This window comes from Melanostigma gelatinosum (assembly GCF_949748355.1).
Source record: "Melanostigma gelatinosum genome assembly, chromosome: 3".
Classification (NCBI taxonomy): Eukaryota; Metazoa; Chordata; class Actinopteri; order Perciformes; family Zoarcidae; genus Melanostigma; species Melanostigma gelatinosum.
In genome coordinates this window covers 8,370,055-8,386,196 of record NC_136636.1, presented here as the reverse complement: position 1 = coordinate 8,386,196, position 16,142 = coordinate 8,370,055, and the positions used below count along the sequence as shown (strand labels likewise).

General features: G+C 44.1%; 1 protein-coding gene across 6 annotated transcripts in view; it reads right to left on the bottom strand.

Moving 5' to 3' along the window:
* magi1b (membrane associated guanylate kinase, WW and PDZ domain containing 1b) overlaps window positions 1–16,142 on the bottom strand; it is a 111,811-nt gene that overhangs the window by 59,991 nt on the left and 35,678 nt on the right. For all 6 annotated transcript variants that reach the window (XM_079266269.1, XM_079266271.1, XM_079266270.1 and 3 more), the window contains exon 2: window positions 1,445–1,561. In XM_079266269.1, coding sequence (XP_079122395.1) covers window positions 1,445–1,561 — 117 coding nt within the window. The remainder of the gene's footprint in view (window positions 1–1,444; window positions 1,562–16,142) is intronic.

Here is a 16,142-nt window from a genome sequence, read left to right as displayed (position 1 = left end):
CGGTGTCTGGCTGACATATGGCAGCGGAGGTAATACAGATAAAGTCCCTTAAAACAACCCGCCTGAATACAGAGAGTCATTTGCGTGAGAGAGCCACGAATAAACTAATTGAAAAGCCAGCAGATGAAAACCATTAAGGGGAAAATCATGGGATTGGGGAAATGAGGTGCTTCCTTTCAGAAAAGAACTGCAAAACAAAGAACCCAATATGCTCGTGCTTTGGAAAATATATGAGGATGGAGAGGCTGAAAAGTAATTCCCAAGATGAAAACTGTTTAAAGTCATACTCCAAATATGTGTTTATTATAGAAAGTATGCTGTGATATGTCTAAAGTGCCCTCACGTACTAGTAACAGACATGCAACTACTGCACCAGTCAATATTAAAGTGCTGTAAAGGAAGGCCGACATAGAAATGGCACACAGTCATTTCTTCTGTTACACCTCTCATGTGCTTGTTCAGTCTCTTCCCTTGTTTCTCCGTCTTCACAAGTAAGGCATGCTGGGTCCAAAGCCAGCAGGGGTTTCTGACTCCGGTATCGTGACAATAATGAGCCTGTCTCTGATTGGTCCACGCAGTTGATTTCGGTGGTGTATGCAAATCGGGGATAACATGAGATCGGCATCATGCAGCATTGTTCATCAGTCGAACCCTCTCTCCGTTTAAAGAGGGAGCTGCACAGTTATGGCATTCATCCCTCTGCTGTTATGGCGCTAATGCCACATCCTTAGCACCAGCAGCATCTTCAAGGGTTGTTTTTCATAGCAGGGAAGAATGAAGCACTTCAAATGTCTACTTCAGCCTTTCAGCAGCAGCAGATACAACAGAAATATGCAGCATCAAAAAACAAACGTGCCTTTAGATCTTAGATATATCGACAGTGAGGAGGGGAAAAAAAGAGTGAAAGACACAAGCCTCTATTCCTGGATCACACGGCCAGCTCTGGCAGAGGAGATACTGGTTGGTGATTAAAGGTGAGCTACTTGGATGAAGCCCCACTCACCTAGAATTACCGGTGCCACTGATCCAGTGGACATGAGGCACTACGAGCCTATTCAACATCGGTCAAAAAGGCAAGCGGAACTGTGCTCGGATTAGGCTGAAATAATCTGGTTTAATTAGATAACCATCCAAAGTGTCTGTGTGAGGCAGCTCCACTCACAATCATTGCTTGGATCTAAAACTGAGCATGAGCTGAAGCTTTGGACAGTGGCTCAATCAAACCAAGGGTTTCTTTTTCATGAGGATGTTAAAAAAGTATTACACAATAATATTCTGTGGGATCTCACGCAAACGAAGTGTGTAAAAAGCCAACGTATCAGCAGGAACTGAAAGAATGGCTCACATAAATGGCGGGAAATGGAGAAGACGGTAGAGCAGCAAAGGACAAAACATGAAAGTGAGGAATGACAAGAGTGCAAGTGCAGAACGGTGGTGGACTCACAAGGCACGGCGTGGCGATAGAGGTTGTCTCGGATGGTCTGCTGCAGCTCGTGGTCAGCCGAGGATTTCTGGAAGCGCTGGCTCAGGTAGTGCTTCAGGTCCTTCTTCAGCTTACTTCCTGTCATTGCGGACACAAAATGGGGAAGCATGTGGTGACTGCATCACAGCAACAACAAAAGTAAGGCTAGCAGACATCACAAGAGTCACAATGGGCGCAATTATAATTCACAGCGAGTGTGTCAAACGGCCACACAGTCTGGCTCCCACAAAAAAAAAAAAGAGTAATAATACTGACGTTTATCCTGCAACTAGAGCTGAGTAGGCCTACAGAGCTGTGAATTGTACACTTGCCATTGTCACCCAGAGGGGTAGCTGGCTGCAGACTCCCCAACCAGCCGGGGCTAGCCAGAGGCTCTGCGGCTAGCGCTGTGAACCAGCCCTCCTGCCGCTACGCCGTCTGGACCTCAGACACACATTAGGCTACTGAAGGGCAGCGCGGCTGGAAAGTGACCATTTGTCTGTGTGTGTGTGTGTGTGTGTGTGTGTGTGTGTGTGTGGGTTTGAATGTGCGTCTGTGTCCATTACAGAGAGTGTCCACATTACACATTACAGGCGGTGCTGTATGACAACAAAACACGTATGATGTCACACAAACAGAGGAATGAGAGAGTTTGCCTGATGAATAAGACAATGCCGTGGTCTAAAAATGAATAACAATACTGCTTAAGGCCACAACAAACACCTGATCCCGCTCTATATTACTACGCGTCTCATTATTCATTATCCAGATGATTTATCGCCCATCTTTGCAGGGCTGCTGAGACCATTTTTAGTTGTCTTGGGCAAACAACCAGTCATAAAAGGCTCTGGATCCTGTTTCCATGGAAACTGTGTGTGTGTGTGTGTGTGTGTAGGTGTGTGTGTGTGTGTGTGTGTGTGTGTGTGTTTAATAAAATGATTGAGATTGTTAGCATAGTACAGAAGAAGCATTCTGCACTGGTCGGCAGAATGATTGTCGGTTCTCGAAATGAAAATGCGATTAAATCAAAACATGCACATTCCACACACGTGATATGACTGCATTGTTTATTTTAATTTGACCCCAGATGTTGTCATTCATATCAATAATAAGTAATAAGTTACAAGAGTGGGAGGGAGGCAAAAATGAAATGATGGTTCCCCTTGCTACTTATCAGATTGTTGATGTCTGCTTTGGAAGCTGTCAGATACACACTGCAATTAAAATGTCAATATCCAACTCTTGTGGAAACCTGTCTTATCAAAAAAGAAGACGCATTTATGGTTATGCTTTTGACAAATAGTATTGTCTTAAGATGTCAATTCTCTAAGACAAATATTTAAATACTTTAATTGCGTTTCTCTCTGTGTGAAGATGATTATTTCCAGGCTGGATAATTGTATATTTTATTACATTTTATTGTTAAAGAGTATATCTGGTTTTATGACTCGAGACAACTTCAGTGAATCCAGGCCGATGTCTACAAACATTCTCCTGAAGTTATTGACATGATTATTGATGTTATTTGATTGAGCATAATTACTCTCATCACTAATAGACGATGTGGCTGTTCATGGGAGGAAGCTCCCGGCCCGGTACCATTGCTGTGTTGTAATCCTCACAACAGGTCAGAGGCCGACAGAGAGCCTGACGCCCAGATGTTCTCTACCAATTACTGGAAGGCATTCCTCGCTAGGAGACCCCCAACAGGCCGCTTTACCCCGTCACAGAAATAGCTACAGTCGTACAATTTTGTCGACTTATCGATAAGTTGATCTGTAAAACTAAGTTTCTCCATCATACAAAAGCACCACTTTAAATGTTTACCACAGATGTCCTCAGAAGCTTCTTGGAAACAAGTTATTCAGCATGAAAAGCACAATACTAATCAACTAAACAACTAATCAACAACAGAAATATCAGTCGACTGAGATGAAGACGAATTGCTTCATTTCGTTTGGTGTCTTTCTACATTTCCAGGCTAAAGTGTAATCTTCTAAAAAAAGATCTCTCACAAAGGTTTTCCTACTTTGTGTTCATCAAACTTTTCCAGCAAATGGAACATGGGCTTACAATGGTGAACTATAGTCCGGTGATTTGTGTCATTAACAACAGAGCGAGCTGAGGGGATGCTGACAAAAATTTATAAAGGAACGAAATTGGCTGAGTGGCTGAGTGCTTTGTATGAAAGTCCATTCTTTGGTGGGTAAGAAGTTGTTAGCACAGTTCACTTTGGACCGTGGACTGTGTGTGAGCACTGCTTAAGAAAGCTAAGCCTCCTGTGTGGTTGCTCGATCACTGGCGTGCAAACAACAGCACCACAAGGAGCCGTTACAGAAGCTTTAATCCGGTTCTGTAGACTCTGTCCTCCTCTCACTCTCTCTCTCTCTATGCATGCCTATTCTAAAGAAAACAACGCTGTGTTAATGAAAATGCGCATAAATCCTTCAAAAGGTGGAACAGTGTGAACGAAGAGGCCCTGAAGGAAGTGCTGCGCTGATGAATGAGGGTGAAGGTAATCACTTAGGGACGTGTCGACTCAGTTACCTGTCCTCCAGCTGGTTTTGGGGCTACTTTCGGTCATGAAGTGCTGACATGGAACATGTGGATGTTTACTGATCAGCACCTGGTTTTGGATTTATTGCATTTCATAGAAGATGATGAATGAACACATGTCCAATACTGATGTAGACCAGGTTACTATTATAACTGCCCACTAGCTTTCCATTAGCCTGCGCTGAGGTGTTAGCTGGGACCAAAGTATGCATGAGGTCCGGGAGTCGAACTCAAAACTCATTTAGCGGGAGCCTACCCAACATAATATGTTGTTTCTGGTCTCCACCACATTTCCTTTCTAATTCCTCTTTCCTGTCCACGACATAAAATAACAGCAGACTATTTTAAAACCACTCTCTTTAAGTGCACGCGTTCAGTCGTTTGGTTGGCTCCAAACGAGGTCTAGATTGGTCTCACTGTAGAACAAACAGAGTCGACCGTGTCGTCAACGAGATCGATGTCCTGTGGATGCTTCACCAGCAATCTGTCACCCGTCTTACGTGCGAGAAGGTCAAGAAGATCCCCACTCACCTACGTTTAAGCCTTTAAGGCCGCTAGTCAGCCCCTACAAACCGATGGAGAGTACCTTAACACCATAAGCCCGTTAACTGCTACTACCGGTACTTTGGTACTGTGTATAGGCAGATTATGGGTGTGCGATTTAACAATATCAGATTGTGAACGATTAAAAATGTCTCAATTAGCGGTGCAGCGTCGCTGCTAAACGATTAGCAAAACTTTTTTGCTGCACCGGACTCCCTTTAAAACAAAAGCCTATGAATTGCTACGTTGTCAGCAACCGCTCATACGGTAACTTTGGGGGCAATGTGGCCTTGTGTGCCGATTCATTTAACATGCAGTTAACACACTAGTCCTAATTCTGTTTCAAAGAAATCATTTGCTTCTGGTGTTCTTCACTACCGTTTTGGAGGAAGGAAATAATGGCAGTAACAGCCAAAACAGCTTTTAAAATGACACATTTTCGTGCGGTGGATCTAATTTATTCGTGGTTCGTGAGGATTTGGAAAAGTAACCGATAAATATTTCAAGAAATGTTAAAGTCTTACATTTGAGAACAGACTTTGGTTTTGGGGGACGATTCAAAACATTGCAAAGTCTTAAAAACCAACTTGAATAAGAATCGTGACATCAATGATCATGATCCGGCCTGAAGAAATTGTGATATCATATTTTTGCCATGTGGCCCACCCCGAGGACACACAGCATGCTGGCCCTGATAGCAAACAAAGCACACTGCACTGACCCAAAACGTAGACGTGGACTGACTGTAGTTTTCTAGGGTGGTCTACTCAAGAGACCCGAGATGTTTAAACATCCTTTTGTTTAGATTGACTGGGTTTAGTTTCTGAGGCCTCATCAGGACCTCATTTCCTCCCTTTTAACGTTATTCAAACATCGTATAGTACTTTCTTATGACAAACTCTAGGTGCCGGACCGTGTGTTTAGTGCATTGTTTAATTCATTGATTATCTGAATTCAATTCAACCTAAAGGCGACGAATAGCAGGCACGCAAGCAGCAAGTCTCGGTTTGGGAGAACATTTGGCCCAACAAGCGCCCACCCAAAGCCCTCTGCAAACAGATAATTAGAAACAACATATCCTTCAAACACAGCCCACCTGTTATAGATTTTCCATAAGCCCCCTAAGAAGAAGCAAGATGTTGAGACGGAGACACTCGATCCATGGCAAAAGGGAAGTGGGGGAGAAGGCGAGCGAGGCAGAGTGTGTCACACAGAAAGAGTACATCAGTATGAGCCACACAACACATCAAAAGAGTTTCAGACACAGCGGAAATGTGAAAGGCTCCGCTGCTTTCTAGGCATCTCCCATTGAGCCCGGCCCCGCACCCCTCAGATCAGCTCAGCCACGGCTCAGGCATGCAAGGCCAGACATGGCACCAGCCAGACCCTCCAATAGCAGCCCACTTCTGTAATTCATAGCAGGGGAAAAGCCCAGACTCCACTGAAACTCTATCCTCTCGCTGGTAGTGGGAAAGGAAAGGTTTGACTGTTTTCTGCTGATTTTGGAAATGGCGGGAGTCACGGAGCTGTACGGGCTTACCAGACGAGCGGTGTCATGACATAAACACTCAGCTCAAAAACCCAAAACCCACAGCTACGTTAATGCTACATAGATGTCTTTGTATGTTCCTGAAATCAATCTGTCATGCATGTACTGTAGAAAAGTAGCTGAGGTTGTCGATTCCAGACCTGGGCTCGGGCCAGAATCCAAACTTCCTTCCACTTCATTACTTTCACTGGAAGAAGCCAAGTAATGGAAGCTTTATGTGCATGTGTATGTGCAGGTCCACAGGAACATGCATATGGGAACAAGGATCTGTTACCGTTTATAACTTACATGCAAAATATTAGTCCAGCATTTATAATTATATTTACGTGTCAATTAAATTTAGAGTTCTAAAATCAAATTGCATCCATGTTAACGCCGTGGCTCACTCGGTCCATCCGTCTGTTCACCAGACTGAACTATTTCAACAACTATTGCCATGATATGTGGTACAGATGTTCATGGTCCCCAGAGGATGACAATGACACCCATCAACGTTGGTGATCCCCTGACCTTTCCCCTTGTGACACCATGAGGTTTAGTGATTTCTCACTATCTCACTATCCAGTAATTATCTGTTGGCTTTAACGGTTCCCTAACATGTTCTCTTGCACCACCAGCAGGTCACCACATTTACGTTTCTCCTGATCCGACTGTCCGTCCAGCACGAGGGCTCGTGGTTTAGAGTGAAATGTCTCCCCAATTACTCCTGGGTTGTGTAGATTCCCTCAGGTCATAAAGCCTGTGCATTAAGTGTTGTAGGAGAATGTTGTGTGCACTACTCGACTATAATGACATGTACCGCTGGTAATTACAACGCATGGCGTGCCCTGAAATAAATCGCCCTAATGGAAAAGGTCATTATCTAAGAAACGTTCTAACAGACACCACCGCCCTCTTAACACAAAGCACAGTGACAAAGCAGAAAAGACAGTCATATGCCAGAGTGCCAGCCTTTTCTCTTTTTACACTTAGCCAAGTCAGATTTGGCAGCGCCGCCGTGTTTGGCTGGGCACTGAGAGTTGTATCGATGTAGAATACACAAACAGTCTGGCAGACGAGGTAGCAAATATATTTTTTTCTCCATTTCTCTCTTCAATGGTCTTTTTAACATCAAGGGACATGTTGCCAGGCGGAGGCTATGATTAGAATAACGTCCGTCAGTGGGCTGTTTATTGCTAAATTTTGATTCTCCAAATTGGGACACAGTAAAGAAGTGGACTTTAAAAGGCAAATGTGTGCCATTCAACGCTGACCTACTCCTGTATGTAGCTATGAGACGGACACAGGCTGTCCAGAGACATGTCTTAAGTAATCAACTCCTAAGTGAGCGGTCCATCCATGGCTCTAGTTAATCAGATAATCTGGGCTAATCGCCATTTAATTGATTCAACCAGCAGCAGCTATCTAGTTAACATTTCCATCACCGCCGATCAGAGCTTAACCATATGTCAGAATGATTCGGGGCAGGCGGAGAAGTCAGGGAGAGCTCAATCTGACCCTTGATGGCTGATTAGGGATTATATTCTCCATCAGGCGTATTAAGCGCAGTTCCAGGTGATTAGTGGCGACTAAACCAGCTTAGGTAGATCCATCCACACCAGCAGAGTGTATGTACGATGACCGAAAAACACTGCAGCCGGGTGAAAATGATTATGGAGAGAATGCAACGAAACCTTTAAATTTAAAGCTCTCACATAAAAGAAGTGGACAGAACGACACTGTAATCAGTAGCTCTTTCAATATGGAGTCTAAATTCAGCACACAGGGGTGTGTGTGTGTGTGTGTGTGAACAGCCCATGTTTGCTTGCGTCACACAGCAATGGCCGGGCTCTGTAGCCATAGCAACAGCTGCCAGATGAGTACAGAGTTCGGTTGGAGGCGGTGACGGTCACAGCCAGTCATGGTCTGCTGCCCCCATCTGGACGAAGAGAATATTACAAAAACAAAAAAGGAGAGCTCTTCCCAAACAGAGCGAGATGACGAGCAACACTGGTATACTCGCTAGTGTAGCAGAGTTTCCAGTATAGATGGGCTCCTCAGTGTAATGTCATGTCTTTAGAAGACTTTGACACCACAAAAACAACCACGTGGAACTACATATACGCAGGTTATATTACGTTTAAGCTTAAAAACAGGTGGTCTGAGCTTGGGTTGAGGGTTTGCCGTGAGCCAAAACTGTCTATTCCCTCAGAGGAGGATCTGTTGCAACCAGAGATGTCATTTCCCTCAAAACAGCAAATAATAACTGAAGGGGTATCATGAAACATGCCCGCTCCTGATCACATCATCAACAGGACCTGAATTGGAGCTTTTTTTGTCAGATTGTAACAGAAATTGCTTCAGAAATGCTTCTCTGCCCAAAGAGAGAAGAAATGAGTGAAGAATTCGATGCCTTAGCTGTTCGACAGCATGCTTCTTTAAAGCCCCTGAGCTGCTGCTACGTGTGATTCTTGAATCAGGCACATGACCGACGGCAGTAGTCACAGAAGCAGGTAGACTCATCAGCACAGATGTGGAACAAGAAAAGCTCATTTTTATCCTTCGTCATCTGCTCCTTGTTGAGACGAGATAGAAAAAAACCCATCGGACACAAGACGGTCGGGGTTAAATCACCGGCGCTCTGTCAGACCGTCTGTATGCTTGTGTGTTCTGGAGCGGTGTTCCAGATTGCTTTCATTGATCGCGGTCCTCCACACGGGGAAAATAAATCCCCGGAGGATTCATTTCAGCACGTGCCGCAGCTGAAGGGCTGCAGTAGGGGCGTCAATTCCCTGCTGCGAGCCGACAGTGGATTGAGAGCGTGTACATGTGACTTTTTATGGGTCCGAACGTGTGTGTGTGTGCAGTAGATTTGATGCTTCACATGTATCCGTCTGTGTGTGTGTGTCTATTTGTTAAGTCCATTATTCACGCAACCCAAGCGCCTATCTAATTTGGCAAAGATCAGCATCCGCTGACCGAGGCCTCCGACGCTATAAACAACAATACAGCACCTGCATTATGATTTGTGGCTGCTGAACAGAATAGAAGTTCTCTATGCTGTTGATATTCTTGTGATGATACATATAAAGTATGAGGCTCGACCATTGAAGCTGCCTCCAGCAAAAACCTTGTGAATGAGAGGATGCATCATCCTTTCTCTAAGGCAGAGGTTTGCTAACAATGTGATTATAGACTGACTGATGCATAAGCCGGGTGTTTTGCACGTAATCACCAGCGTTGTCGTAAAGACCACTGAAACTGAAACCAAGACCACGTTGTGCATCCAGACTGAGACATGACCAAAGTGTTTCGAGACTGAGTCTAGACCAGACCCACACTGCATGACGCACTTAAAGGGACAGTTCACCCCAAAACCATGAATACATTATTTCCTTTTACCTGTAGTGCTATTGATCAATCGAGATCGTTTTGGTGTGAGCTGCATAGATGATCCACAGAGCTTATTGTGAGCAGTCTGATATAGTGCCATTATATTGGAGATAAGGCCGACATCTCTGTCGATATCTCCAAAACTAGGCAACTCACACCGAAACAACCTAGATTGATAAGTGAGAGGACAAGAGGACAAATATGTATTTTTGCTTTTTGTTCCTTTTGGATAAAATGTAAAACACGCAAACCATAGGCACTCTTTAAATTACATTCCCATAAAATCCATAGAAAGCAGATGAAGATTCCTCTACATTCACCTCTTCTATTGGTATATGTATGTATAAGTGTACCATGAGACCTTACCATGAGTCACACTACACTGGTGATTACCTCTCCATCATGGCCACTCCTCACCGACGGGTGCCATTTCAACACCAATGGGAGTATTAGTCTCCTGTGACAGGCCAGCTGATTGGCTCCTAGATTTAAACCGGTTCCGGCAAAAAGGGCAGATCAGCACTTTTACACAAAGACGACGGACATTAGGATGAGAGACTAAAAAAAGATGGAGTGAGAACAGGAATGATCAACAACAGTTGAGGATGACAAGAAAGGCAAGACTGAGAAAGAATCAATTTTGAGGGAGTGAGAGAAGGTTGATATGAAAAACTAATAAGTTCACAGTCAGTGAGAGATGTGACAGCGAAGGCCTCAGTGTGTGTGTGTGTGTGTGTGTGTGTGTGTGTGTGTGTGTGTGTGTGTGTGTGTGTGCACAGAGAAGACATCTAGACACTGATAAGAGGATCCTGGGACACCGCGAGATTAAACCTTCAAACACTTCAACTGTCATTTAGCAAAGTGCTCTTCAAACACAAGCAAAGAGGCATGCGTCAGCAGAAACATTAGGCACTGGAAGTCTACCATAAATACAAGCAGCAGGGCAGCGTTCCTCTGTGGATTGGATTAAAGCTTCCAATCCATTTGAATAATAGAGGAATTCTCTACTTGATGTATTGATTTAAGTACAGTAAATATGATGAACAATACGTTTTTAAAAAGCAACAAAGAGGGCATGCTGTTTTCCATCACTCATGAATGTCTTATATTGCCCAATAATTAAAGTAATTAAGTAAGTAAAAACTAAAAAATATATATATCCAAATTAGAGCAATCCAGAGAGAAGATATCACACTAAAAATCAAGATTAAGACCATCAGCAAATTACCACCACAGCTACAAAGGAAGTACTCTACAAACGTATGACTAAGCTGAAAATGTCCACGTTCATTAGGCCCTCACAGCGCTGAGAGACGTATTATCGTAATATCTTCTGGCCCCTCTCCGCCCTTACTCCATTTCACGGCACGATAAATGGCCAACTGCTGGGGTGCAATCAGAGGCAGCGTGCTAAGTCACCCCAGTGCCACAGTGGGCTGACAGACCGACCGCTGGTCACAGAGGGAGGGAGGGAGGAAAAACAACAACAGGAGGAGGAAAGACGCAGGAATTAAGGGCAGAGGAGAGGGAGGCTGCATGTTAAACGCGAGGGGGGGTTATAGAGACCATAGAGGTTAAACGAAAGAGGACCGGACAGGAAAATAGACGGTATTAAAGAAGGAATGAAAGATTAAAGAGAGAGGACCAATCAGAGACAGACCAGGTGGGAGGCTTCATGTAAGTGTATTCAAATCAGAGACCGACCAGTAGTGAGACACGTTCCTCCTGTCTGTCTGCGACTGTACAACCAGCTGTTTGGGACTCTGTCTTCATCGCAGGTTTCCTGGCTTCTAATTGGCCACATGGGGTAGAGTCAGTTATTCTCTATGATTAACAAGGGCAAGCTCATTAACTCTGCCACCAGGGGGCATATGTCACTCATTAAGAGTGAGGGACAGCACGCACTCTGTGAGTGTGTGTGTACTGATTACTGGAGAGTGTGAGACCTGTGGTTGTCCTGTAGGTGTGTCTGAGTGTGTTCCTGCATAACAAAGCTGAGTAGCAATGCTGCCTTCACAGATTCATCAATTCAGCTTCTGAGCTGATCTGAGCACAGCTCATGCATCAAAGTAACATCCTGGCTTTACAGAGGAAAATAAACTTCCTCTGCTCACTCAATGCACGTTTGTTTTTATTCAACCCATTAATCATTTATTCTACAAGATGTCAGAAAAGAGTGATAGAGGCCCATCGCAATTTCCCACAGCCCAAAATAGTCTTCAAATTTCCTGTTTTGTCTGACCAGCAATCCAAATCCAAAATATTCCATTTAAAGTAGAAGAAGCAGAAAATCCTGACATTGAAGAAGCTGAATCTAGTGACTGTTGATCAACTCAATAATGTATTGACTAATCATACCAGCATTACAGACATTATCATTGTTATTGTTTTAAACTGCTATATTTAAACACCTTCAAGTTTCATATACTTAGCATAGCTCGTTGGGAGTTTATTAAGTACGTATATTTTTCTAAATTACCACCATTTCTTGCTGTCCTCTCATTTTCATTCAAGGTATTCTCTTTTTCTCTCTCATCCTTTCTTCCTTTCTTACCCCTCCTTGCATCCTCAAAACACTTATTTCCTTCCCTCGTCCACATCCCTTGAGCTGCTGTCATCTTCTTCAATCCATCGTTCCATCCGTCCGTCTCCATCATACCGGGAGAGGGCATGACTGACCCACTTTCCTGCCCCCGTCACCCCGTTCCACTGCTGACTCAAGACACGCTCAAGATGTTGTGCGAATGCACAACTGCAGACGTGCTACCGCGGATGAATACATCTGGCAACACAAGAATACAAAAGGGACACTCAAACGCACCACATCTGCTCGGTGGTCTAACTTTAGACGCAGGATGGGAAAACACTGGAACCGAGCATAAACAGAGGTAGAGGAAAGTCTACTCATCGTGTCGGACGGGACAAAATGAAAACAAAATCATGTCCGACCTCATCGCGGTTATTCTCATGTGAAGGCAGACGACTCTTTGCGACACTTTCAAACCACAATCATGTGCAGCAACGTTTACAGACCAGGTTCTCTGCCCTTGACACAAAGACACTACCACAAAGCACAAACATGCATACAAGTACACACACACACACACACACACACTCACACACTCACATTCAGAGCTGTGTGTTTCGGGGTTGTGGGCTAATGGGGCACCAGTCACTGCTGGTTACGTCTGCAGTCGTTTCTGGGTCAGCATCAGGCAGCACTCATCTAGCGCTGCATCCCTTAACAGCTGACTCCAGGCCAGACATGGAGGCAGGCCCAAACACACCCACCCACACACACACACACACATCTATGCGCACACAAAGGGTAACATAGTTGTACCACTAACTTACAACCAGCAGGGGCAGATAAGTACAAATGGTGCACATGTTATAAAAGAGACATTTACTTAATACTCAAAGTAACAGCAGCCCAGAGCAAAAAGTGTGTAAAGAGATAAATAAATACAAACATTAAGATCTAGTCAGTTTCATCTCAGATAAAAACCCAGCACACCTCAACACTATGAGATGTGAATAAGCTGCATGCACCCAGTCACCCACAAACCTCTTCTCACACACTTGATGAGCGTGGAAGCAGCTTGAGTGTCAACATGGAGGAATTAATGTATCAATTACTCCACATTGTACTTTGTCTATGCATCCATGCCTTGTGAGTGCATATGTCCATGTGAGGCTGCATGCGTGCATTGTTCCATGTGCTGCATGTGTGTGTGTGTGTGTGTGTCTGTGTGAGACTGGCTTGCTCAGCTCTCTCGCACAACGCTGTCTCGAACACTCCGCGTTACGACGGAGGCTCAGGCTGGAGTGGGCCCAGGTCCGAGGACCGGGCCGCCGGTTCTCAGCCTTAATCCACCACAGAGGTCTACTTGTGAAGCAGCGCTTCTTAAGAGACGAATAGAAATTCAACTAACTCTTTTATGTGATCAATGCTGGGCAATACAAAATCACGACATTACTCAGATTCAAATGTGAAAAATATGCAAATTTCCATTTAAAGAAAGAGTTAGATACTTTTGGGAGAATACGCTTCGTGCCAGACATTGATGCCACTCATATCTGTACGGTAACCATTACATTAGCTTAGCTTAGCATAAACATCATTGATATCAAACTACTGACATGCCTGAAGTTGTTAGCACACCATCTGCCACTTTGCATATGAAAGTGTAAGGTAATTTCATACTGAGTTTCATAACAAATATGGCGGAGTTATACAATGAACACAATGCCAGTGGGGATTCCATTTGTTTCATTTCTTTGTTCATTCTAATTTTGGCAGCGGCGATGCATAGAAAATGAGTTGTTTTTAAAATTGTACAGCATGTGAACAAAATGGAAAATAGAATTGAAATCAAATGGATTCATGTCATTTGAATATTGGTCAGGGTGTGACTTGTTTTGCCTTCTGTCACTATTAGGGATTCAAAATAATAAAGTTAAATAGCATTTCCTTATTTTGTCCTTTTAAAGCTTCCATATTCTACACCCATGCCCCTTTTAACAGCAAAGTATGTCACTGTTGTTAACTACAGAAAATGATCTACCACCGACACATTGATGATGTTATATTCACATTGACTTATTACTTTTAAGAAACCATTTCCTTTAAATTTTCCCACAAAAAAGGGATTGATTTAACATCTACATGTGGTGAATGACATATTTGTAAGAGCAGAGAGCATCACAGAGCGCTGAGCCGCGGGGAGAATTTCAGCCGAAGAAGAGGACGAGGCAGAGAGTGGAGCGGGGCAGTCCTACTCTCCAGACAGACAGACAGGATCAGCCGGCTGGAGACCGGCAGCCAGTAATCACCGTCAGCTGCTCACATTGTGCACCATCACGTGCCTGAATGTAGCCGTGCAAATGTGTCCAAACTCACAGGCTGAAACACCGGGGGCCAGATGCAGAAAAGCCATGCGTTTGAGTTTTTGTTTGTGACTCGCGAGGAGTGGAAGAGCTCTGCTGGTTTCACAGGCAGCAGAGCTCAGGTGGAGTTCGATGGAGGCAGGCGGGGAATGACAGGTGAGGAAGAGAGGAAGAGGGAAAGATGAAGAGTGACAGGAGGAGAGCTGCAGGAGCATGAACGAAAGGACGGAATAATTGGATTCAATTCAAGATATGTCGGCCTCGACCAAATTTAAAACGAAGACAAAGAAACAAAGCGGACAAAACTAGCATATTTCCAATTGTTTGTACCTAAAAATAACAATCTGAAGCTAAAATTGGGCTGTCGACTGCTCTATATTTAAGGGGCACTCCACTGATACTACACAGGAAGTGTAGTTTCTAATCATCATGGGGCGTTACTACACAGCCTGTGAAGACAGTTAACGTCTTCTGTGGCTGCGGAGGAAGCCTTCAAAAGTCGGCGAAAAGACCCCCGATGATGTCATCCGGGTTATTTTGGTTTCTAGTTCAAACAGGAAGCTTGCATTACATATGATCCAGAAGTGTTTTGAGTTGGACCAATATTAGGAAGTAAAAGTAATGATATCTCAGACTTTGCTGGTTTGATTTGGACCTTTTTTTAATCAGTCTCTTGCAAGTCTTCCAACTTTACAGCACAAACACAGTAATCTGTTATTACGTGCTGAATGTAACTCTCGACAACACTTCAGACTTGTGCATATCCCTCCTGGAAGAGATGGGGAGTAGGATAGAGCAAGAGGAAGATTTGCAAAGACTGAGAGGATGATGGGGAGGGAGGAGAGGGGAGACAGGGAGGACGGTGAGGACATAGAGGCGGGAGAAAACAAGACACAACCACAAAAAAAAAAAAAAAAAAGAGTGGAGGGACGAGAGGAAGGGGAAAGGGAGGAGAGCTGGCAGGGGGGAGTGTGCCACAGATGTGCCCCCGCCACCCGGGAGGGGAATGTACTGAGTGGACAGAAACGCCCTCCTCTCACACACACACACACACACACACACACACACACACACACACACACACACACACACACACACACACACACACACACACACACACACACACACACACACACACACACACACACACACACACACACACACACACGTCACCAAATAGCCAGGACCACCCAAAGCAACTACATAGTTTATAGACTGTAGATGTCAATCACAAGCTTCACTGATGTTTGATTCTAATTCATTCACACTGAATAAAGGCTCACTTCTTTCTGACTCCAATACTGTTGGAAACATTATTCATGACTCATCTTCTCAACACGACAAGAGCTGCTGCCAGTAATCATAAAGTAAGTTACTGACATGTTTAAATCATGCGATTACGGCGATGCACGAGGTTCATCAATGGTATAGAAGAGTAAATGGATTTTTAACATAAGAAATGACCTTGATTGACATTTAACTGTGCCGTCACCTGTTGGTCATGTGTAGCAATGCACAACCAGAACGTGTACTTTATAAGAATGTCAATGTGTACTGCTGAACAGATTGTGGCCATCTTTTTGTCTGCTGTCCCAGCCCCTATGAGTAGAGGTGTGGTCTTCCATGCCAAAAAAAATATATAACTCTTTCCACAAGTGTCATATCCATGAGTTAAAACTGAATCTTTTCCTTGAGAAGACCTCCCCTTGTGAGCTTTATCACGCTGCTGCTTCAAGTTAGCTTTATCTACGGCTCCTTTTGGAGAGCTGT